The 25,466-nt window shown below is 44.6% G+C and overlaps 1 protein-coding gene across 2 annotated transcripts; it reads left to right on the forward strand.

Moving 5' to 3' along the window:
* Positions 1-250: 250 nt before the first annotated feature.
* On the forward strand, positions 251-18,271 carry SUCLG1 (succinate-CoA ligase GDP/ADP-forming subunit alpha; the record flags this gene model as incomplete). 2 transcript variants are annotated; one of them, XM_083756774.1, is made up of 9 exons in its annotated part: positions 251-403; positions 4,964-5,062; positions 6,949-7,065; positions 7,264-7,476; positions 8,646-8,703; positions 9,545-9,628; positions 11,480-11,631; positions 14,201-14,389; positions 16,004-18,271. In XM_083756774.1, 9 exons carry the CDS (start codon positions 251-253, stop codon positions 16,028-16,030), a joined length of 1,092 nt encoding a protein of 363 aa, XP_083612900.1. In that variant the 3' UTR covers positions 16,031-18,271. The 2 variants fall into 2 exon arrangements, with proteins under 2 accessions (XP_083612900.1, XP_083612901.1); XM_083756775.1 differs by having other exon boundaries at positions 267-403; positions 4,959-5,062.
* Positions 18,272-25,466: the final 7,195 nt, after the last annotated feature.

Below are 25,466 nucleotides of genomic sequence, written 5' to 3' on the forward strand. Positions count from 1 at the left end.
TTCGGGAGGCCGGGGTCCTCCGGTCCCATTGGCTTTCCCACCGCGGCTGCCCGTGGTCCCGCCTGATTCTCTTGCCCTTCGCGTCCTCTCCGATACAGCTTCTAGCCCGGGAAACCTTGCCCCGAAATAAGCAAATCACGCCCGTACCGTAATAGGCCACTTACCCACCTCTGTGGGTGTATATATGTATATACACAAACTTCCTTTGTCAGGCACTTTCGTCGTGTGCCTGCAGAAGCCCCGCTGGCGCATGCGCACCGGGTGGCGATGTCGTGACAGGAAGGGGCCGGCCTCGCAAGGCCCCCCCTTGTCATTGGCAGCCAGGGCGAAGGCGCCGGGGCGATGTCTTGCTGCGGGAGCGGCGCCGTGGGCGCGCGAGGCCTCGGTCGCCTCCTCCTGCTCCGTGAGTGAGGGGCTGCCGGCGGGGGGGGGGCGGGGCCAGGCCGGTGGAGGCGGGGCCAACGGGAGGGGGGGTCTCGTCACGTGACGCTGAGCTACTTTTCCTCCCCCCCATTTAACCCTTCTCTCTGCCCTTTACGGGGGGGGGGTTCCCTCTCTCTCTCTCCCCCCTTTCTGTTCTGAAATGCAATTAAAGGTAAGGGAAGCAGGTATGGATATTGCACATTCGGGGAATTTGCAACCATACAAATAATAATAATTTATACCCCGCCCATCATTAAAAACTTCCCTAAACAGGGCTGCCTTCAGATGAGTTAAGAGCTGTCCTTGGCCACAAATAAAACATGTAGGGCTGCATATGCCAGAATGGTGCATGCTCTAGTTATCTCCCACTTGGGCTACTGCAATGCGCTCTACGTGGGGCTACCTTTGAAGGTGACCCGGAAACTACAACTAATCCAGAATGCAGCAGCTAGACTGGTGACTGGGAGCGGCTGCTGAGACCACATAACACCGGTCTTGAAAGGCCTACATTGGCTCCCAGTATGTTTCCGAGCACAATTCAAAGTGTTGGTGCTGACCTTTAAAGCCCTAAATGGCCTCGGCCCAGTATACCTGAAGGAGCGTCTCCACCCCCATCATTCTGCCCGGACACTGAGGTCCAGTACTGAGGGCCTTCTGGCAGTTCCCTCGCTGCAAGAAGCCAAGTTACAGGGAACCAGGCAGAGGGCCTTCTTGGTAGTGGCACCCATCCTGTGGAACGCCCTCCCACCAATTGCCAAAGAGAGAAACCTGACATTTGTGACATTTTAATGCATTTTTAATCTTTGTTGGAAGCCACCCAGTGTGGCTGGGGAAACCCAGCCAGATGGGCGGGGTACAAATAATAAATTATTATTATTATTATATGAATTCAATAAATGCTAATAATGATAGTGTGGGGTTTTTTGGGTGGGCAAGAACCTCAGTTAAGTATTTTTTATGGATTTACTTGATTTAGTGGGTGGCTGCTGCCTCCCCTCTTGGCTACACCCATGTCTGCATATCAGAGCCACAGCTCAGGACCGCAGTACCTCAAGGATCACCTCTTTCCATATCAACCTACCCGGATCCTGAGATCATCTTCTGTGGCAACACTAGAACAGGGCCTTTTCTGCAGTGGCTCCCCGTCTGTGGAATGCTCTCCCCAGGGAAGTTCGCCTGGCACCTTCTTTGTACACCTTTTCAACCAGGCCTTTGGGTGATACGATTGGCATCCTATGCCCTTTTTAAAACGTGGCTCTTTTGGGTGTGTGTGTGTGTGCTATTGGGTTATTGTTTTTATTTTTATTTTATATATTGTGATCTTTTCTGTGAACTGCCCTGAGACCTCCGGGTATAGGGTGGTATACGAATTCAATAATAGATCAATTATATAAATTCAATCAATCAATAAGCAAGCTATGGGGTGTGGGTGTGTGGTAGACAGGGTTTTTCCCCCAGAGGGGTGTCCTTGAGGCTCCCAGCCTCTGTGTGTATACAAATACACATAGGTATTTGTGCCAAACTGAGTCTTTGACCTGGGTGGATTAAAGCCTAGTTATGTGTGTTTATACTTCCACTGGTGCAGAAGTTCAGCCGTTTGGTCGCTTACTGGAGAAAGATGGTTTGAGCATCTTGCACCCATCCTGGTCCGACTGCGCTGGCGTCCACTCAGCTTCTGGGCACTGGTTTAGACCTAGAAAGCCTTAAACGGCTCAGGACCACAGTACCTCAAAGACAGCCTCTCCCCATATGAACTGACCTGGACCCTGTGATCATCCTCAGAGGTCTTTCTTCGTTTGCCTCTTCCGCAGGTCTGGAAGGCGGCGACATGAGAAGACGACCTTTTCTGTGGTTCTTCCCTGTTTGTGGAAGGCTCTCCCCAGGGAGGCTCGCCTGGTGCAATCATGAAATTTAGGTGCTATCGATCTCAAGAAAACACTAGTTTCTGGCTTGGGCTAGGCTAATTTTGCCAGGGAATTTTAGTTCCAGTGGCGTAGCTAGGCGTGAACCCCAGATTTTTATTTTATTTTTTTGCTTCACCCCAGATCTCCGCCTTCTTCCCACCTTGTAAGAATTACTGTTATCAATCCTTTTTTGTTTCCATAGTCACTGGGCATGCTGCAAAGCATAGTGACACCTGCCAACTTAAGTTGATCTCTGCCCTAAATTTTTATTTGTAGGTTTAAAATAAGTACTTAGGAAGATAGGAAGCTGCCTTATATCGAGTCATACCCTTGATCCATCTACCTTAGTGTTGTCTACACTGATTGGAAGAGGCTCTCCGGGGTTTCAGAAGGGGCTTTCCAAGTCCAAAGATGCTGCCGGGGGGGGGGGGGGGGCTTGAACCTGCAACTTTGCTATGCAAAACATGTGCTCTACCCATGAGTTGTAGCCCTTCGCTGTAACACAGCTGGGTAGCTTCAGATGTATGCAAGCAGGTGTTTGTGACATGCTTGTACAGTCATACCTCATGCTTGTACAGTCATACCACCAATAAGAGGGAGGGGGGAGGAGAGAGAACAAGAAAACGTGCACAACACAGACACCTTTTTAAAAATTCTACACTCTTCATCCAGGCAAACGTGAACAGCACCCAGGAATATATCCAGGAACAAAAGAAAATATGAGAGCATGCAGAAAGGCGCCACTCAACTTTCATGATATTGTTCCACTGCAAATGTGTACTCTTGGTTTTCTCATTGTTAAACTATAGCTATAAAGCCATAAAAAGCAATTATGGTTGAGATGCGGTGCCTTTCCTCCAGTAAGCATTCAACTATGCACCAAACCTCACATGGCCTGTGGTTTTTATTTTACCTGGGTTTTGTTTTTTAGTTTAATGGAAGAGGGGGACTACATCTCAAGGAGCAGCAAAGTGTTTAACTACTGTACTGTATTTTTAATTCTGAGGTAGCACTGAGTGTGTGGTCTGGGGAATTAAGATCTGCACCAATGAGTGCCCAGGCAACAAACAAAACAACCCAGGGGGAGTGGAAGATTGTGCAGTATAGTGGAACCTCGGGTTGCGGGCGTAATCCGTGATGGAGGCACATCCGCATCAGTTTTTCTCTTTTGATTGCATCCTTTGCTGTTCCTGCATGAGCAGAATGGACTTTTGCTTGTGAAACGGGACCTCACCTCCCTTTTCTCTTCTTGCATATACATGGAATCTGCTGGGGGGGAGGAGGGATTTAGGGACCCTCTGGAGCAGATTTGAGGGGTGCACGGGGTTGAGGGTGGTGCAGAAGGGAGGATGATAAAATCCCATTGGCCAAGGGAACATTCACTCACACAGCATTGGATTCCACCCAGTTTATATGCATCTATCTAGTTTGACCGACATGAGTTTTTACTGAGTTCTTAGTAAACAGCTGTGACTTGTGGTTGCAGCCCAAAAAACCCCTCTCCAGTCTCCTGGCATGTGCAGGGGTTGAACACTGCAGACACGTATCTGCTTAAACTAGAGCACAATGAACAATGCTGGTTTATAGCAATTGCTACAGTAATTTGTTTTGTGAGTCTCAGACTTTGTTTGGTGAAGTTAATATTTCAGGATGATGAGTGTATAGTGCCCACCCATTCTGGAGTTCATTGGGACTAGAATACTTGGATTTAAGCCCATTGATTAAATTGTGCCATCTTAAAACTAAAGCATTTCAGCTTTATTAGATTGTTGATCAGCCTAATTAGAGCTAATTGGAGCTTCAAGGGCTCTGAGCCATCCCTAACTGCTTTTTGAATGACAGGTACTTGCACTTGTGCAAAAGGAAGCGCATAGTTTCGAATGCTGCCCCTTACACAATTTTAGATTTCATTCTCTTGCTGTTGAAAATCCAAATTTGATGGGGGGGGGGTGGAAACAACATATGACTTGATGTGTTAGAACACAAATTATAAATTATTATTGGGGCCTGAATGAAGTTTATGATTTCTTCCTTATACTGCAAATGTTAGGGTCCAGTTAAAATGTGATTGCTAGAACCTGTCCTAAGAACAAGGCAGAACTATTTGCAAAACTGCTTTGAAGCAGCACCCAGCAGGATTGAAAGTCTCCACTCATCAGTTGATAAGCGGAGACTTCAGTCCTGCTCCCTGCCATGATCTCAGCGGGATTCAATCCCGCACTGATGAGCCTGGGTCAAATACTGCTGCTTTTGCTGCACATGTCAGTTCCATGTGGGGAATTGACACAATCAGCCAGTGCAGAATTGAACACCGACCATCAGCTGATGTCACCCATCATTCAGAGTGATGTCAGCTAATTGGCAGATGGACATGGTTTTGGAAAAATAGCATCGTGCTCTGAAAGTTACTTTGGTAATTGCTTTTGAAAGCTCCTATTCTTTCAATAAAATTGTTTGAGTTAATATTAAAGGTGCAATGATCTTTCTTTTTTCTTTTTAAAAAGCAGACTAACATGGCTGTCCTGCAATTTGTCAAAAAAAGTATGATAAAGTTTAATTTTCTGAGTTGTGCATTTATCCTGCGTTCACAAAATAAGGTGATCGAGCTTTCTCTGTATTTTTTTCCCCTAGTGCAGAAAAATGGGGTACGGCATTGTTCCTATTTGGCCACACGAAAGAATCTCTACATCACTAAAGACACAAAGGTCGTTTGTCAGGGTTTTACCGGCAAACAGGTACGTGTTTGGCTGTACCTTTTCTCATACTGTTGAAGAGTGGTTTTCAAACTGGGTTTGAGGAGCCCTGGGGTTCCTTCGGTGAACTTTGCAATGGTCCATTAGCAAGATTTGGGATGGCAGACCAGCTTCCTTGAAAGACAGCTTGCTGCTGCTGTTTGTCTTCCCCTGTAATGCACAGCTGGGATGAAATTTCTGGTGTATTCTAGGACATGTTCCCAGCTTGTACAGAGCACTAGCTGCAAATGGCATATTGTGGCATATTGTGAGTGTGCAGTTGTGCTGGCTGTTAAAGAGGAGATCTCAGTCACTCTGCACCTCCCCAGACTTTTTAGGTCTCCTTGGCAGTGAAGCCAAGATTTGACTTCATGAGTTCTCTGAATCCAGGATTGTGGTTAAGGTCTCTCCTGAATCACAAACGGTAGCCAATGTTTGTTCAATGGTTTCAGGTCTTGTTTCAGAAGGAGACACCTTAATAACGATCCCAGGTTCAGAAGACATGCTAAGTCAATCCTTGATGTTCCACACTGACCCATACACCCCCCCTCCCAGCCTGGCGTCAAAAATGGGTGGTGCAACACCTCCTCTCATCTACTCAGAAGAAGGAGAAGCGTTCAGCAGAGCCTGCATAAAGGCTGCAAGCTCTTCTCCAGGAGCCAGCATAGTTTTGCAGTCACATTGAGCCATGTGATGTATGAACCATACCAGTGCTGCCCCATAGGCCTAACCACTTACCTGCACTCAGTAAGAACTGGGCACTCATTAAGACGTTTGGGGGCACCAGGTCTTCTGATACACACATGGATTTGTTGTTAGGAATGCTGATGTTTGTAGGGATCCCTGGAGGTAGAATAACATGAACATCATAAGAGGCCTGCTGGCTTACAGCGAAGGACCGCAGTAGCTAATTAGATGCTCCTGAGATCTTCCGAGTTTGAAGGCAACATCGCTCCCTTTTTGCCCAACGTGGGGCTCAAACCCACGGCTCTAATAACTAAGAGTTTCCTGCTCTAGTGACTGAGCTAGTGGATTGGGAGAAGACTTAGTCCAACTAATAGAGAGCCCAAGGTCATAGATAGTTAATTTTATGTGTTGTAATTAGAACTGGTCGACAGATCTAGTTCTGAAACCATTTTTCAAGTTGTAAACAGCAGTACAAACTAGAGGAAACACATGTTTTGTTTTCCTGCATACAGTTTGTATCTGCCTATACTGCAAATGGTGTCTTCTATTTTTAGCTTCTCATGCCACACTTAATGTTTGGAATGCTGATCCATCATGGGTCACAGAAATGAAGCTGTGCCTTAGTTCTAGAAAGCAGTAGGACATATTCCTTGTCTGTTAACTTGTGGATTTTTCTGGTTTCGACTTTTCAGTTTTTAAGGAAAGCAGCAGAATTGACTTGGGAGTATTTGGTTTAGTCCAGGAGTGAGGAGCTTGTGCTTTTGCAGTTATCATTGGGCTTCCATTAATCCCAGCCAGCATAATGGTCAGAAGTCATGGAATTGCAGTCCAAAAACATCTGTAGGTACACAGGTTCCTTACCCCTAGTTTAGTCCAAGACCCAGACTGACTATACAGAATTTACTGTTTAGAACAATTGAATATCTCTGTTTGGACCATGCCACTTAATATTGCAGGTTTGAGATGGCACATTTACATGCTTCCCAGGCTTGATAAAAATAGCCAAGCATTTATTCCTCTGCACTTAGAAATCTAGCACCTTATGCTAGCAGCGTATGCTTGTTTTTTTAAAAAAATTGGATCATGGTTACTGGCTCTCATGCATTTCTTTCACTGGCCTTGTGCAGGAGACGTCTAGCTTTGGATCACTTTTGTCCTCCTATCTTAACCTAGTTTTTGTTATGTTTGATTTTCTCTTGCAGGGTACCTTTCACAGTCAACAGGCATTGGAATATGGCACCAATCTAGTAGGAGGGATTTCTCCTGGCAAAGGGGGCAAAACTCACCTGGGGCTTCCGGTCTTTAACTCCGTGAGGGAGGTAATAATATATTGCTATATGAGAACTCATCTGACATCTTGGTTACATCCAGACTAGATCATCTAAATGTTTCACCCAATATCTGTGCAGTAGAAGGGAAATTTCTGCTTCGGATGATGAGAATATTCTTTTGGCATGCCAAACAATTTGAAAGATCGATGATTTCTTCTTCTTTTTTAAAATGTAATTGTATCTTAGGCTAAAGAGAAAACAGGTGCTTCTGCCTCTGCAATATATGTGCCGCCACCATTTGCCGCCGCCGCCATCAATGAAGCCATTGACGCAGAAATCCCCCTCGTTGTGTGCATTACAGAAGGTATTCCCCAGCAGGACATGGTGCGTGTCAAACACAGATTGCTTCGTCAGGACAAGACTCGGCTCGTTGGCCCAAATTGCCCAGGAGTGATCAACGTAAGGGCTCAAGCGAAGTTAAAACTAGCGGAGATCTTCTTAAGAGAGTAGAAGCCTATATATTTTGGCTAAAGGCAAGCGTGCCGCCTGATTAACATTCTTGCCTGTCCTGTAGGCGCCATCCTCGTGAGCTGTAGTGTTCTCCCAGTGTTGCTTGACTCCACTTTCCAGCTTCCCTGACCATTTTAAAAAATATATATGTATATAATTTTTATTAATTTTTTCTGTTTTACAATTTACAATACTCGTTTTTGCATCCTTAAGATATCAATGACTTCCCTTCTCTTTCCATGGTTCATTTTGCATATCATAAATCCCTGCGTATTTTACAAAAACTAAAGAATTCAGTATTCCATTAATACATCCATCAAACCTTATTTACACTGTTGAATTTATCTGAACGCTGCCAACGTTTTCAGGTGTGCACAATTCCCACCCCATATATTCAATAAACGTTTTCCAATCTTCTCTAAACGTATATTCTTGTTCTCTAATTCTATACAGTGGTAGCTCGGGTTACGAACTTAATTTGTTCCAGAGGTCCGTTCTTAACCTGAAACCATTCTTAACCTGAGGCGCGCTTTCACTAATGGAGCCTCCCACTGCCACCACCACACAATTTCCGTTCTCATTATCTATGATAAGCAAAATGAACCATGGAAGGAGAAGAAAGGAGGTCATTGATATTTTAAGGATGTTAAAATGGGCATTTTAGTATAACAAAAAAATATATAGAAAAGATGGGTTACTACTACTACTACTACTACTACTACTATAATGAAAAACCATCCTTTTCCAAACTTCGTTTTGGGGACCCCTGGAGCTTAATAGCGAGAAGGTCAGCTTTCTTGCACCGTGCTTTGCATGCTGCAGCTGATCTTCCTGGAGCCATGGGGTCAGTGTGCTCTGTTCATGCAAGGTGTAATGAACACTCCATAAGGATTGAATGCATATCCTCTTCCATCAGCATCTGGAGGGCACTAGGGTGCCTACCTCTGCCCTGGAACATGCCCCGCAAATCCGTGCAAAGTACAGAGGACTTGTAGCAAGTTTAGAGGTCGCTTTGGGCAGGCTTGACACACTGGGAAGGAGTCTTATAGAGGAAGGTTGTGGTTGTGACTTCGGATAAGTGTATGAAATGATGCCGATCACGTTTGTTTTGTTTTTAGCCTGGAGAATGTAAAATTGGTATCATGCCTGGCCACATACACAAGAAAGGAAGAATTGGTAAGATCTCAAAAGATTTTTCTGGTGTGTTTTTGAAAAATAATAACAACAATAACAAAAACCTGCAGTTGTATTCGCTCTAATACAATAGGGTGTGTATTTGGCTTAACACCCTAGCCTTCAAGATATTAGTCAATGTTGACGATGTGAACCCATGCCATGACATATTCACGCTTCAAAAGAGAGATAACCCCCAGGTTGGCTTGAGTGCTCCCTCCCCAACCTAAGGACTGGATTTTAGATTCCTCAAGTGGTGATGCGCTGTTATTTTTGCACATGCAGCAAAGGCAGACACTTCATATAAAAATGATTTGCCGTATGGGTGAGCATTACTGTATATCGAAACTCAAGCGCCATGCTCTTTTAAATGGGCAGTTTGAAAGTCGACTGCTGTCCTCTTTTAAGTTTCAAACAGTGGTTGGTAACACAATGGGCTTTGCTGAGTTCTTGTGGGATTTGATTTCTTCAGTGTCACAATCAGGACACCCTCCTGCACACTCTACACTTTTGAATAAGTAAACGCCAGACAACGGGAAATCTTTGCAAAGCTGCCCTTGGTGTGGGTTTGTTTCATTGGGGCTTATTCTTCAGGGGCTGCTGGTATAATGCTCCTACATTGCTCTTACGTTGCATTGTGTGGCTCAGGAATCTCTAGTGTAACTTAACTTACATGACCTTCAGCTTATGGCAAGGATACTTTTTGAATGTTATGTGCTGATCATGAAATTAGAACTTACAAGGTTCAAAGGTCAGCTTGTTACATAAGTTGCTATATGTAAATTTGTATAGCTATATCTATCTATATATCTTTTTTTTTCCCCCTCCTTTCCAAACCCTTCAGGTATTGTGTCGAGATCGGGCACTCTGACATACGAAGCTGTTCATCAGACAACTCAAGTTGGACTGGGACAATCCTTCTGTGTTGGTGGGTTTGAGAGAGGCTCAGTCAATGTGTAAGAAAATACATATGATCTTAGAAACCACTTAAGAAATGCTAACTCACATCCCACTTTGCATTAAATGTGCGTTTTGCAGTAGTGCTAAACCAAATTGCCCCCCATGGCAGCCTGTGAAGAGGGTGGGGAGACACAACTGGGGAGGTTCAGTCTGATGACTGGGGCCACAAATGGATGGATTATATGTATGAGAGTTCAATTTTGCAAGTGAGAGTGAAAGATCAGTCTCTCTTAGAAGAGGAGATGAGTGAATCCTCACTCTTTTATCCTGTATCTGTTTTGGCATCCCTTTGGTTCCACTCTAGTTGAATTCCAGAATTCCAGATTTAGGAGGTTCAGTCTGTAGTTTGCACATGTCTCCCAAACTGGTGTTATTGTGCAAATAAAAAGAAAGAGTTGCCTCCACGAATTCACTGTCTAATTTACTTTTGGCATTTTTGATTGAAAAGAGGCAGAAAAGGAAGCAGGAATTCTCTCTCACTTGACTTGAAAAATTCTGGCAGTTTACCTCTGGAACAGTTAATTGAGTCTGACATTTTGAGTTCTTCTCTGGTAAATGTGCCCAGCACAAGAGAATTTCAACACCAGGGTGAGAATCCAGAAGAGGAGGATTTCATAAGTTCCCAAAGGTTTTATCTTATTTTAACTGCTACAAATGAAGTTGGGGACTTAAGCCAAGTCTTAGATACTGCATTCCTCCTTCAAAGTTGTAGCCTGCTGAAGGATTGCCATGGTAGCCTTAGGCCTTGGGTACCAATTCCTCTGCTAAAAGAGGGTATTCATAAATACGATTTGTGCTAAATATGTAATGTAAAGGAAAGGAATGATGCTTCAATCTTCTTTTAACTTAATCTGAGGGCTGTATTCTTCACAATTTTTGCTGGAAACAGATTGTAATTTTACATCATTTTGGTAGTTCTGCATCTACCGTAACTGAATATATGGGGTTATGCCCAACTAACTTCTATGCAAAGTTGACCCATCAAAATTAACTGACCAAAGCAAATAATGTACCTTAATTTCAGTGGGTCTGCTCAGAGTATGAGTAACATTGGCTACCAAATAAAATGTTTCCCTCAGCTCTTTTGGTTGGTGTTTGCAGCCATATTTCCCAACCTGTAGGGCAGCATCCATCAAAGTAGTTGCACTTGTGCAAGGTTTTCCATTTTCACAATGGAACTTTCCCTCTCCTCTCCCTGGGCACCTTCTTCATCTCCCCCAAATCTGCTTCCAAAGGCAACCCCTGGAACAGGGGAAGAGAACAGAGTGGGAAGGAAAGTTCCTATACAGAGGCAAAGATCCTTGCTCTGGCAGGACTACTTCATTGGAGAATGCTCTGTATCACAAGGTACAAGTTGGGAACTGGCTTAAAGATCTGTGAAAAGGCAACTTAAAATCTCTGCATGTAAAGGTTGTGGTTCAGCCCTTTGGAGGCGTAGATATTTAGATGTAAAAGGCCCCAAATTCAATCCTCAAGATCCCTTCTTAAAGGTTTGCAGGTCATAGGGTTAAGAATGACTTCTCTTGAGAACCTATCAACATAGATGGTTTCAAGGCAGCTACTTATATTTTATAACTCCCTTTTTATTAGCCATATACCAACTTTTTGTTGTCCTTTTCTGAAACCAGAAATATTGGTAGGGGCAGAACTGAACGACCCAATTGCCAGCTATTTAATAGCTGAAATGACGCTCCAAGACTGTTTCTTATCCTTAACTGAAAGTGGGCAACTCAAGTTGGTGATTCTGTAGCTCCTGTTAGTAGAATTGGTCTCTGGAAGAAATGTGCTACTCTTAATAGGACTCTTTGAAACCTTTCAGGCATCGGAGGAGACCCATTCAATGGAACAAATTTTATTGACTGCCTGGATGTCTTCCTGAAGGATCCGCACACTGAAGGAATTATACTGATAGGCGAGATTGGTGGAAACGCAGAAGAGGATGCCGCTCAGTTCCTTAGGGAAAACAATTCTGTAAGCTTAAATGTTTTGAGAGAGTGTCTCCTGTGCACATTCTGCTTATTGAGCAAGGAGGAGGGATAACCGTTCTAAAAGTTCACCTGTTTGTATTCCACTCTTTTAAAGTCAATGGGTTGGGTCGAAAGGGTCCCCTTGGAAGGAATTTACACCCTTCGCTAGAATGTTGCACGAGGAAGATGAAGGTAAATCCCAAAGATGTACTTGAGTGACCTCTTAAGTACAAGAACTGAGGTTGCTTTCAGATGGCATGTATGTTGGAACATTCATCCTGATTCCTTTGCATAAAATTTGCGATGTCACACTTCGCAGCGCATTTTCCTGTCCCTTTCCTTACTGCCAAAACACCAAAAGCCCAGTCCGAGGTGGATTTGTTGCACACAAGCACCAAATCAACTATATTGTAACTCTGCAACCTGAATTTGCCACTGTGCAGTTGTATCCCATCAACAGAATAGCTGCCATCCAGAAGCATCCCAAATCCCTCTTCATCACTCAAACGAAAGTTGTCTATAGCACAATTAAGTACACCAAGCCCAGCAGAGAGATTAATCAATAACCTTTGGAAAGCCTGGCATTTGCAGGGTAAAAGCATTTAGTGGTTATTACATGCGGCTACATATTCGCTAGCTCCTCACCGTTCCCTGTTAAACATGATGGAAATAACGATGTAGACTATCTCACCAAATGGAAATAAATTTAACCTGCAGGCTCATTTCTGGTGGTACAATTTTGCAGCAAATACTGCAGTTCCCCAAATTGCCTACACAGGCAAATGGGCAATGAGTGAGTGAAATTTGCTCAAACAACCAGACTGAGCCCATACACTTGGGAATGGTTCACAGGATTGAGAGTCGTGTGTGTGGATTACTTATTTGTGACATACAAGGTGGTATTCAGAAGCTAATTGGCATGACTTGACATATGTGTGGGGACGCGTGTGGTGCTGTGCTCTAAACCACTGAGCCTAGGGCTTGCCGATTGGAAGGTCGGCAGTTCGAATCCCTGCAACGGGGTGAGCTCCTGTTGCTCGGTCCCTGCTCCTGCCAACCTAGCAGTTTGAAAGCATGTCAAAGTGCAAGTAGATAAATACAGTGGTATCTCGGGTTAAGAACTTAATTCGTTCTGGAGGTCTGTTCTTAACCTGAAACTGTTCATAACCTGAAGCACCACTTTAGCTAATGGGGCTTCCTGCTGCCACTGCGTGGCACTTGCACAATTTCTGTTCTCATCCTGAAGCAAAGTTCTTAACCCGAGGTAATATTTCTGGGTTAGCGGAGTCTGTAACCTGAAGCGTATGTAACCTGAAGCGTATGTAACCCGAGGCACCACTGTAGGTACCACTCCGGCAGGAAGGTAAACGGTGTTTCTGTGCGCTGCTCTGGTTCGCCAGAAGTGGCTTAGTCATGCTGGCCACATGACCCGGAAAAACTGCGGACAAACGTCAGCTCCCTGGGGCAGTAAAACAGGATGAGCGCTGCAACCTCAGAGTCATTTGCAATTGGACTTAACTGTCAGGGGTCCTTTACCTTTTTTTAACATATGTGTATTTTAATTTCAGTGGGTCTACAATGAGTAGGACTTGGTTGAATATCACCCACAGTGTTGCATGAATTGTTTTAGGGGCAGCTTTAAGGCATTCAGAATCCGTGTTTGTCCCATAAGGAAAATGTAATACCTGACCCAGATGTGGTTTTTTTGCACACAGTCACATTTTACTTGGAAGTGATTTCCCATGTTCATGGAATATGTTGGCAGGAAGCTGTGGTCAGGTCCAGACGTGGCCAGAGTTGCATGATTGTTTCTCTGGAAACTCTTGGGCGGATCATATTGAGGTTTCTTGAATAACTGGACCAGTCCCAGGAGCTTCTTCAAGGCCACAAAACATGGCTAGATTTGGATTTTGGTTTCTTGAGTCAGCCTTTGCACATCATTCTTCACTCAAAAGCTTTTATGGCCCAGCTACTACACATCTACAGTGGTACCTCTGGTTAAGAACTTAATTCGTTCTGGAGGTCTGTTCTTAACCTGAGGTAAAGTGCTAATGGGGCCTCCCGCTGCCGTTGCACTGCTCCCACGCGATTTCTGTTCTCATCCTGAAGCAAAGTACTTGACCCGAGGTACTATTTTTGGGTTAGTGGAGTCTGTAACCCGAGGTACCACTGTACTTCAATTTTACACTTTGGCTTGCAAAACAATTAGCAAACAGACCAAAGATGAAATTGTAACTGTGATCATCATCACCTCTCCCTCAAAGTGGGCTTTTTCTTGGTATATCTACCGCAGGAGCTGGCTTCTAAAATCAAAACTACTTAAATATTTCCTTGGTGGCCTATACGTGAGCTATACAAGCTTGATCCTTACGGGAATTTTGTTGCACTCGCTTCCCTCCTTTTCTCTGCCCAGAACGCTCAGGCCGTTTCCTTATCTCTGCCCCTAATCCTCAGGCTGGTGCTTCGGTTTGGATGTCTTTTTCTTGTCCAGCAATAACTGTGCTCACTGGGGTAGTTGCAACTCTGCTTTCTCTCTCTCGCCCCTCTATTAAATGATTCCTCTTTTGTCACAGGGTCCAGACGCCAAGCCAGTCGTCTCGTTTATAGCTGGAGTCACCGCACCTCCAGGCAGAAGGATGGGCCACGCGGGGGCTATCATTGCCGGTGGGAAAGGTGGAGCGAAAGAGAAAATCGCTGCCCTACAGAATGCTGGCGTCGTCGTCAGTATGTCTCCTGCTCAGCTGGGCTCTACTATATACAAGGTTAGTTCAGCAGCCATTTAGAAGTTCAAGGACACAGTGCTGCTCCTCTGCAACTTGATGGCAATGGAGCTTGCCAAGATGTTGCCAGAAACATTGGGCACTGTGAAAGATGTTCTGCTTCATTCCTATGAACAAGGTTTTTGTTGGGTTGGGTTTCTTTCAATGCAACAGGCGTGGTAGAAGTATGCAGATTTAGGTTGTTGGATGGCGAATTCGCAAGGCATGATATGCTGGCAGGCGAAGCGGGAAACTGGTTTTATCAAGGAAAAATGTATAACTGTGTCCAAAAGAACATTGGTTTTGCTTAATGAAAGCAAAAATCCCCTGATAAAAACAGGACGGAACTGGCGATGGACAACAGTAATAAATATTCTCAGAAAAGAGCAAAGACAAGGAGGAACTGGCAGTGGGCCACGGACAGATGCTAAAGTCCTGAAACATGTTGTATGTATTTCTGAGGTACAACAGCAAAGGTGTCGTGGTGGCCCAGAAGAACAGGAGGAGAGTGGCAGAAACTTAGTCGTTCTAAAAGCCAGCCCATAGATGTCAAGGGGGAAGAAGACTATAAAAAGGGCACTCTGCTTACCCTCAGCGTGGTAACTTGGTTCTCTTGAAATCCAAAGAGACAAGTGATATCCCGTATGCTATAGGAATTTCAATAAGACACGTCGGAGACCAGATCTGGGTTTACACACCTTTCATGTAACATTCATATAGTCAAGTATACATTAATAAATTGGTACCAAGAGGTTCAAACACTCACACATTCACTCAAATATTCACACAAGGCCCTTCATGTGGGTTGATCAAGCCTCATGTAAGAGCTGTGGGTGTCTGGTTGTAGAGCTGGTCCTGGTGACGCTGAGGGTAGGCAGAGTGCCCTTTTTTATTTTTTTATTACTGCTGTTCATCACCAGTTCCATCCTGTTTTTATCAGGGGATTTTTGCTTTCATTAAGCAAAACCAATGTTCTTTTGGACACAGTTATACATTTTTCCTTGATAAAACCAGTTTCTCACTTCGCCTGCCAGCATATCATGCCTTGTGAATTCTCCATCATCTTTTGGGCCTAACATTCATACTTGACATATACCGATATCTCACTGTGTCTGATACAAGGGTGGAGCTGCGCAGAGGCATTGCCTGGCTTCACGGCTTTCCCCGCATCATGATTTTTGCCGGCGCCTGCTCTTGTTAATCGCTGGCCCCTACAGGAGGCGGGAGAGAGCTGAGCCGGCAGAGTTTTCCACTTGCAATGTGGGTTAGGAAAAATAGCGAAAGTCATAGTTGGGACATTGAAGATTGCAGTCAGTTTGCCAAAAGTTGCCATGGACCCTCAGAGTCTAAAGCTGTCCATTGAGCTCCCTGCAGCGAAGCAACCTGGCCTCTCTGTGACAACAGAGCATGTTCCTAGTGTTCTCCAGCTACGTCACTGCAAGCCCATTGTGAGCCTGAGAACAGGCCAGCCAATATCATTGAGAAGAGCAGAGCAGCCAGAGAGGGCCCAGGGTATGGAAGAGATTGCAGATAAGGTGGTAAACTGACAGAAAGGATAGTTTGGCAAATGCTTGTCCCAACTCTAATGAAATCTTGCCTCCGTCTTTATCCCTCAAGGAGTTTGAGAAGAGGAAAATGCTGTGAGAGGAGGAGGAGGAGGGGATCCGTCCGAACATGCCACTGCAGAAATACCACCTCCCTCTGTGCTGCTCACCTGCTGATTTTTCTTTTCTCGAATATAATTGAGAACGGTCTTCTGAATTCAGCTTTAAAGCCATCAGGTTTCATTTCAGTGGCTCCTTTGTCCAGACATAATTGTACATCATAGCAAACGAATAAATCTACCACTAAATGTGATTATTTGAAATCCTGGAGCTTGGTAGCTTTTTCTTACAACTTTCCTCAAATCACTTTATTAAAACTCTTTAACTATCTGGAAGCTTTAAGAATGGATATACTTTAAAGTAAAACTGCTTTTTGTTTCTGCTATGGGCTTTTCAGCTTTTATTTTTGGTGGACAATTGTACTTGACATAGAAATTGGTGCCAAATCCTATTGGTCTAGTACATCAGGCAGAACTTAGTGGCGTGCAAACGAATTATTAAGCTTTGCTGAGTCCGTAGAGTCTTTAGGTCCAGCACTGGTGGCAATCACAGGTATCTTCAGGAGGGAACTGTAATGTATGCAGCTTTCACAAAACACCGAATTTATTCACCAGCAGTGCAGTGAGGTCTGAAGACTCAGTTGGACGTAGTAGAGTGGTCTTCGCCAACCTGATGCCCTCCAGATATTTTGGACTGCAGCTGCTATTAATCCTACCCTCCATTGGCCTTGTTGTAATCAACTCCAGCACTTCATGGGCATGCTGGCTAGGACAGGTGGGAGTTATAGTCCAGTGTACCTGTAGGGTGCCAGTTGGCAGAGGCTGTAAGTGGTGCCTGAGGCCAGCTGTGTCTTTCTCACACTGTGTCCAGATGTTTTATCTGAATGCCAAGCCCTGCCCATATTGTACAGGTAGGTGGGGCTGTAGCTTTTAGATCAACTTGCATAGATGAAAATGATTTAAAACACACTCCAAAGTGCATGCAGGGAGAGCAAAGAGGAGTGTTCTCCCTGGATGTTTTTAATTGTTTCATTGATCAGCAAATGCTTTAGCAAAAGGCATACTGGGTCTGTCCCACAGCAAGTGACCTTAAGCCATCTGAGTTGCATTCTGGGAGGGGCAAGGTGATGGTGAGGTTGGTGCGGTGCAAGGATGTCAGCGGAGCCAATCCTGGCAACACGTGTACACCGCACCAACCTCGCCACCGCTTCCCCCTCTCCATGCTAGTATGCAGCAGTGACTCAGCCACAGAACCCCCCTACTTGCTATAGGGAATTTGCTGCAGCCATGACAGATCTGATATTTTCCCTGTCCGCTTCTTGAAAACAAGCCACTGTCCATTGGATGATGGCAGGTCCTTGATTTTTACTAAACGGATCTCTTATTATTTCTAAAGCATGTAATGAGTTCTGTGTATAGTTGCTCAGAAGCAACTGCTGCTGTTGGTATCCTCCAGAATGTATTTTCTCCTAAGCTGGTTCCAACAGGCATGCCAACTTCATACATAAATCCTGCTTCAGAAAAAGTCCTTTCATAGCCCTTGTGTTTTTTCTTTTTTTTAGGTTCAGCCCCCTTTGCTTTTGTCTCTCTGCTGCTTTCTCTTTAATTGCAAACTGCTTGTGCAATTTTCTGTGTGGGCTATCAACAACACGGACTTCAGTTGCAAAATGTCTGAGGGAAACAACACATTTCCCCATTTATAAAAAAGCCTGATTTTCTTCTACTTTTTACTATTAGTATTTTCACCTTGGAAGTTTTTATGGTTCCAAAGAGCCACACAGCAAATTCTGAAGCCCGTGAGGTGTTTAACCTTCCTGGCCATCAGTCTGCGAAATGGGAGGGAGTTTCAGCTAATCAAAGGCACAAAGTATCGAGACACCCCCCCCCCCCCCATGAGCATGTCTAAAGGTGGTTCTTTTCCATCGCAAACGTAGTTATCCCGAGAGAAGCTATATTTATACCTCTTTGTACAATGCTGGCCTAATACTTCTCTTGCTCTTACTTGTGTTGTACCCTAGCTTTTTCTGTGCAACCGCTAATGAGTTATTGCAGCTTTTCAAAGAGAGAGAGAGAGAGAGAGAGAGAGAGAGAGAGAGAGAGAGAGAAAGAAATCTACGGGAATATATTTTCTGCAAATAATGATTCTCTGCTGACAAGTTTTGCTACTTATAGGCATACATAAAATGTTACGCTCGTAAATGAGCTTTACAAGCTATAGCGGAATTTGATGGTGTTTCGGTTTGCTTTCATTATGAACAGAAATAAAATCAAGTAACGCAAAATGGAGCTGGTTGCTTGTGTAGATTGGGGTACCTTTAAAAAGAAAGCCAATCTGTAAAGGAGGACCTTTGGGAAAGGGGGAAGCTGGGATGGGGGAGAGAAAACCTGTGGATATGATTTGCAAAATGTCGATGTTGCTCGTTTTTATCAAACATACCCCAGAGTGCTTTCTGTATACAAATTGAGACCGATTCCCAACTTCCTCTTGTCCACTGCCTGCCTTTCATGGGAAAACTAAAACAACAAATTCCGAGCCCATCTCAAAGTGCCGGTGTCATTCCTAATTAAAAAGGTGTGGCAGGCTCTGGTGTTTCAATGCAGAGGGACTTGCACTCTGTGCAGACTCAGAGACTGTGTGCCCCCTGAGCAAACCATGCCAGCATAGAATTTGGTATTACTGAAAATGACAGCTTGCAAGATTTCTGGGGGTTTTTTTGGGGGGGGGAATGCTACTAGGAGTCAAGGCTGTGATGGAAGTATGTGGGTGCAATCCAGCGCAGAGAACCAGCTCTAAAAGTCCTGTTGGAACAAGTTAGAATGCTTAAGGGTGTCCCTTGTGAATAGCCATTGAAATCAATGGACAAACGGCTTAACATCATTCAATTTCTGAGTATAATCATGTTGGATATCACCTCTCTAACAATCCAACACATCATGTGTGTGTTTTTTTTATAAAAGCAAAAATTATTTTGGGGGAGTAGGGTCCTAATTGGAGTTTGCTCACCTGCTTTTGAGTTCAACGGCAGTTGCTGACTCTAGCGACACTTAACTAGAAACAACATAAGGAGCTGCATCTGAGCCAGTGGTCCATCTAGCGCAATATTTTATGCACTGATTGGTGCTCCAGGTTTTCAGATGGGAAACAACTCTGGTTCTACCTGGAGATCATAGAATTGTAGAGTTTGAAGGAACCACAAGGATCATCTAGTCCAACCTCCTGCAATACAGGAATCTTTTGCCCAATGTGGGGCTCAAACTCATGACCCTAAGATTATTAGTCTCATGCTCTACAGACTGAGCTATCCCTGCATTCAGCACACCCCTTCCCCCAGGAGCAGCTGTATGCAGGTATATACTTCCCATGCTGGAGGTTAGGGTTGCCATGTGTCCTCCTTTACAGAGAGCTACTGTCTGTTTGAAGGGATGTCATAGGAACCTGTCATACACTGAGTCAGACTGTTGATCCCTCTAGCCTGTATTGTCTACTCTGAATGGCAGCAGCTCTCCATTTCAGACATCCCCAGCCTGAAGATTGTCATTGGCATCTTTTGCATGTGGAGAAGGTGCTCTGCTGCTGAGCTTTGCCCTTCTCCAAAGTCTTGTTCTCTTTTCTGCCCACGCCAACCAACATGGAGCTCAAAGCCAGGGGTGCGATGTTATTAGCACGACACTGTGACCACCACCATTGGTCTTATTTCCTGCTCTCAACTGCTAGGCAACACAGAAGAAGGGGAATCCATATTGGTCCTGTCCATAGTTACTGAAGGGATCCTGAGATTCATCCACACGCTGCAACACAGGAATCACAATTAAGAATCCCTGGCAGGTGGCCATCTAACCTGTGCTTAAAAACCTCCAATGAAGGAGAGCCCACCACTTTCCGAGGTCATCTCTAACTGTTCCTCAACCCTTGGCGGGTTATCCAACGTCGTATCCAGTGTTGCTCTTCCACTTGCATAGCAGACTTCCACTGCACAACATTGGATACAGCCCACATTGCCTGTATGCTGTAGAGACGGGCATTTAAATTGTGCAGCAAGATACCATTGCATGGAGCTTGCTTGGATAAAACAAGGAGCCAACTATTTTATTTATTGCATTCATATCCCATCTTTTCCTCCAAGGAGCTCAAGGTAGCACACATGGTTCTCTCCTCTTCATTTTCTCCCCACAGCAACCTGGTGAGGGAAATTAGACTGAGAGGCAGTGACTGGCCCAAGCTTCGTGGTTGGATGGGATTTTGAACCCTGCTCTCCCACACTAACCACTACACCACACTGCCTGTCTTCTACTCTGGGTGTAGATCTACTCCTTCCCACTCTCTCCTTTTTAGCTTTGCAGCAAAACCATTTTAGCTGAGGATGCTTGCTGGAGGTGGAGCACATGTCCTCTCCTGGCATGAGATACTTCTCTGTCTAGGCCAGTGGTTCTCAACCTGTGGGTCCCCAGATGTTGTTGGACTACAACTCCCATCATCCCTGACCACTGGTCATGCTGGCTAGGAATGATGGGAGTTGTAGTCTAACAACATCTGGGGTTGGGATGCTGACAACATCCACAGGTTGAGAACCACTGGTCTAGGCAATAGATGTGTGGGAGGATCTGCAGCCAAAGTACAAATGCTTGATTGCTAGAAGGTCACAAACAGAGGACTCTATGATGCCATAGCTAAACTTTCGTGTGGGGAGGAAGAACAATAGAAACTTAATCTTCCTGCCACGGCACACTCTTCTCACCTGTGATGGCATAGAATCCCTGTAGCTAAGCACACCTCCAGGGAGCACACTCTATTTTGAACTGGAGTATGGACTTTTGTAACGTTCAAGGGTTATTGCCTGGCTTCTTTTCAACACTGCAACTGTTGAATCCTGGTAATACTTTTAAGTGAGTAAACTTCATATTTTTCTTGTTCACTTAAACAGCCTGAGAGTGATTTCTTTGTTAAGAGAGAAACATAAAGTGGGAAGATGACCTAAGTCTGCCTACAGCATCCTTTGATATCATAATTGTTCTAGAAGGTTATGCAATTTTCTCCTTAAAAAAGGCTTCTTAAGATGGTGATATTACCCTGCTGAAATAGGCAATTGCTTTCTCACACAAGTGAGAAAAGGAAAATGTTAATAAATAAATAATATATCCTTTCCTACTCATATAAAACCATACAGCAAGATAGACAGCTGAGAGTCTTTCTGATCAAATGCTAGGGAGCCGAGGAACCTGGGAGAAAATCAAGACTGCACCCCCTCGCCCTACAGCTCACTGCTTTTTAGTACAGCAGCCTTTATCGCTGGACTTTGCCCTTTGCTATTCTGTGCTCCAGCAAATGCAGAAGCCGGAGTTTATTGCATCCAGTTTTATGGTTGGTATAAAAGCAATAGCAGCGGGGGTTTTCTGCAGGAGCCTTGCATTCATAAATCTGAAATGCAAAGTGTTCAGAACCTCCGCAGTGTCAGGGATGCCTGAGTCCACAGAAACCAATGGACTCAGGTGTGCTTAAGATTGGGCTGTCTGGCATTTAGAATGGCCAGACGCTGAAAACAAAACTTCTCCGTTGTTGACAATCAGGGTCTGGGGAAACTGTTATCACAAGCAGAGGCTTGGGACATTTTTCACCCAAGACGACCATACTCCTTTCAGGGGGTGGGAGTAGGGGACATGCCAGTGGTGGGCAAGACCAGAGGCAAAAGTAGGTGGAGAAACAAAATATACTGTTGTGCATTAGGCTATGCTCTCTCTCTCTCTCTCTCTCTCTCTCTCTCTCTCTCTCTCTCTCTCTCCTCCTTATCCAAGCATGGAAGAGTCTTTATCGGGGTTCAGGGCCCCACTCCAGCCAAGCAAATATTCTGAAGGAGGAAGCAAAGCAGGGGAAGATAAGGGCATGTCTTGGGAGGGGTGGGATGCGGGTGGCACTGTGGATTAAACCACAGAGCCTAGGGCTTGCCGATTGGAAGTTTGAATCCCCGCGACAGGGTGAGCTCCCGTTGCTCGGTCCCTGCTGCTGCCAACCTAGCAGTTCGAAAGCTGCAAACTGCTAGTAGATAAATAGGTACCACTCTGGTGGGAAGGTAAAGGGCATTTCTGTGCACTGCTCTGGTTTGCCAGAAGCGGCTTAGTCATGCTGGCCACATGACCCAGAAGCTGTACACCGGCTCCCTTGGCCAATAGAGCGAGATGAGCACCGCAACCCCAGAATCGGCCACGACTGGACCTAGTGGTCAGGGCTCCCTTTACCTTTACCTAGGGAGGGGGTGCAGTGTGGGGAGAGCACCAGGGGCCAGGTCGTTGTGAAAGCTAATGCATCCAGACGCTTCAAAGTAGTTCAAGAAGTTCACCTGTTGGAGAGGATAAAAGGAAAGGAATGTCTTTGCAACTTTCTAAAACGCTCGATTTTGCTGTCTTGTTAAAAGTTTTGAAACAGTAAAAAAAAAATAAAGCCAGCATGGAGATAGGCGCCATCATCCTAACGATGTGTTGCTCTGATTCCTCTGAGAGTTGTTAAAAAGCTAGGAATTATTTTCTCATGATGAAAAGGGAAATGGAAACAGCTCATGTGAAAAGGTTGCTTTGTCAGGTCCTGTTTTAATGTCTGAGCAATAACAGTATTAGAGGGGAAATGTATTCTCCTGCAGTGTTGTTCATCACGCTCCTAGAATTTCCGTACTGACTTCTGTCTGATTTCTGGCAGAAATTGATTTAAAGAGCATCATCATCCCGTTCAAAGATGTGGAAGGCTCCGAGCTAGAGAAACGTGAAGGTTGTTTGAGATTTCTTCAAAGATTTAAGGGCCGAGTTGCTGCAATGATACTGGATTGTCTCTGAAAAGAGCAGCTGGCTGGGCACAAATGGATTTTGCCAGATGCAATAATAATAATGATCAGCTGTCATCTAACAGAGAGAACTTCCCATCATATCTGGGATCTTGCATGCAAAAGATGCAGCCTGGTTTTTCTCTCTCAACACCTTAGGGTGCTTCCAGATGACCTGTCTCTTGAGCGTTCATCCTGTTTTGTTTGCTGGGAGATTAGCAACTTAAGAAGTATTCATTCCAATTTGTTTGTGGAAAGGTTAGATGGTGATGCATCAAAGCAAGTGCTATCTCACACTTTCAGCTGCATTTCTCCATCACTTAACTCAAAAAAAATGCCTCATCTGTTGGAGAAGGGGTCTTGTTGAGTGAAACTTCCAAATCAACTCTGATTGCGCAGCCTGAATTTGCTGGTATGTCATTGAATCAACCCCCAAATGGCAGTTATCTAGAAGAACCCTTAGTTAAAATTGGAAAGTGCTACCTTGGGCCAATCCCAGCCCACACACTGCCCACTGGGAATGATGGTCATGTTCAATGACATGAATTGCTGCCATGTAGTAGTAGTAATAGTAGTTGTTGTTTAGTCATTTAGTCGTGTCCGACTCTTCGTGACCCCATGGACCAGAGCACACCAGGCACTCCTGTCTTCCACTGCCTCCCGAACTTTGGTCAAACTCATGCTGGTAGCTTCGAGAACACTGTCCCACCATCTTGTCCTCTGTCGTCCCCTTCTCCTTTTCCCAACATCAGGGTCTTTTCCAGGGATCAGCCTAGAATACTATTAGCTTTTTTTTTTTTTTTTTAGTATTCTAGCAGCCTAGAATACTATTAGCTCCCCCTCCCCTGGTGCATTATGTGTTGACTCACATTAAGCTTGTGGTCTGCTAAGACCCTTAGATCCTTTTCACATGTACTGCTGGTAAGCCAAGTGTCCCCCATCCTATATTTGTGCGTCTTGTTCTTCCTGCCTAAGTGTAGAACCTTACATTTGTCCCTGCTTAAATTCATTTTGTTAGTTCGCAGCGGGTTGAGCTAGATCAGTGTTTTTCAACCTTTTTTGGGCAAAGGCACACTTGTTTCATGAAAAAAATCACGAGGCACACCACCATTAGAAAATGTTAAAAAAATTAACTCTGTGCCTATATTGACTATATATAAAGTAATTCTCTTGAATAGGAATCAAATAAACACAATAAACATTTTATAATTACTTTATTGTGAAATAGTAAGTAAACAGAAATATGAAAAATTATAAAATACTTTATTTTTAAATCTTCCAAATTTTTCAATTTTTCCCACGGCACACCAGGCAACATCTCGCGGCACACTAGTGTGCCGCGGAACAGTGGTTGAAAAACACTGAGCTAGATAACCTATGGCATCCCTTCCAACTCTACAGTTCTATAATAGTGGTCTTCATGTGGATTCTAGTGGCCCTTGTAAACCAGTCAGCAGATTAAGCCGAAACACAGGGGGACCAGTGACTCTTTGGCAACTCCTTAACTTTGCACTGAATTTGCAAGAAATGAAATGGAGTCCCTTTGTATAGCTATGCCAGATCAATCCAGGCCATTTTCATGAAGTGCAATCACAGATACACTGACAACTACACTTTAACAATGGGGGGGGGGGAACCAGGGGCAAGTGCTTTTTCATGTTCACCAATAAACAATCCTTCCAGCCTAAACTCACTTATATAACTACTATGAGTCATCCCCGCAATTGTAGCCTTTCAGTGTTTCAAAGCACACCAGCCACCTAGACCGTCAGGGACTTGTATAATTCCCTCCCCAGAGCGGCATCAGTTTAAAGAGCACCATCCTCTCTTCACAGAGCCAATCTTTCTTCCCGTAATTAGGAAAAATGGCACCAAATAAAAGTGTTGAACGGGTAGCTAGTCCTTGGCGGATCGACTCTGAGCATCTTAGAAGCTGTAAGGCAGGGAGAAGGAATTTCAGGCCCAGATTCCAAATGTGGCCCTCAGGCTTCTCCATCTGGCCCTCAGGATTCTCTCCAGGCCACACACCCTCTTGAGCTGCACCACTCACCAGTCCAGCTTTGCACCTTCCTTTGGTGTACTTGCCTAACTGGAATATGTCCTTGTACTCTGCTGATATTTGTTGCTTGTCTGGAGGACAGAGATAAATGTATGAGTATGGGGGGGAAAACCTCTCCTAGTGTACACAGGTAAAAATCTTATTTATTGCTGTCCCTGCTTTTGCTCCTGATGCTGTCCATCACTGGCAATTGGCCCCCAAATGTTTCCCAGGAGGAAATGTGGCCCTCAAGCTTGTCGCTCCCTGTGCTGTACTGAAGTAAGTGTGTCTTTTGCCTTATAATGAATCTTTGCAGCCAACTGGGTACGAAACCAACAAGACATCCATCCCTAGGGGTGGATTTGGCGAATGTCCAAGAATGTGCTGCACAGAGTTCTACCAGTCAGTGTTATTAGATCCCTTACATTCTCAGCAGAGTTTTAGTTCCAAGAGATATTGGAGTAGCTGGTCTACCATGACTACCATATCTGCTCTAGGAAGAAATCATCCAAGTCTTCAGTCTGCCTGGGAAATCTATAGCAGACACCTATAGTAAGGTCAGGGTTGTTTCTTTTTTTCTACAATTTTTACTCATATGCTCACAATCTGCCTTCCATGCACCAGGTCATGGAT

This window comes from Podarcis gaigeae (assembly GCF_964106915.1).
Source record: "Podarcis gaigeae genome assembly, chromosome: 9".
NCBI lineage: Eukaryota > Metazoa > Chordata > Lepidosauria > Squamata > Lacertidae > Podarcis > Podarcis gaigeae.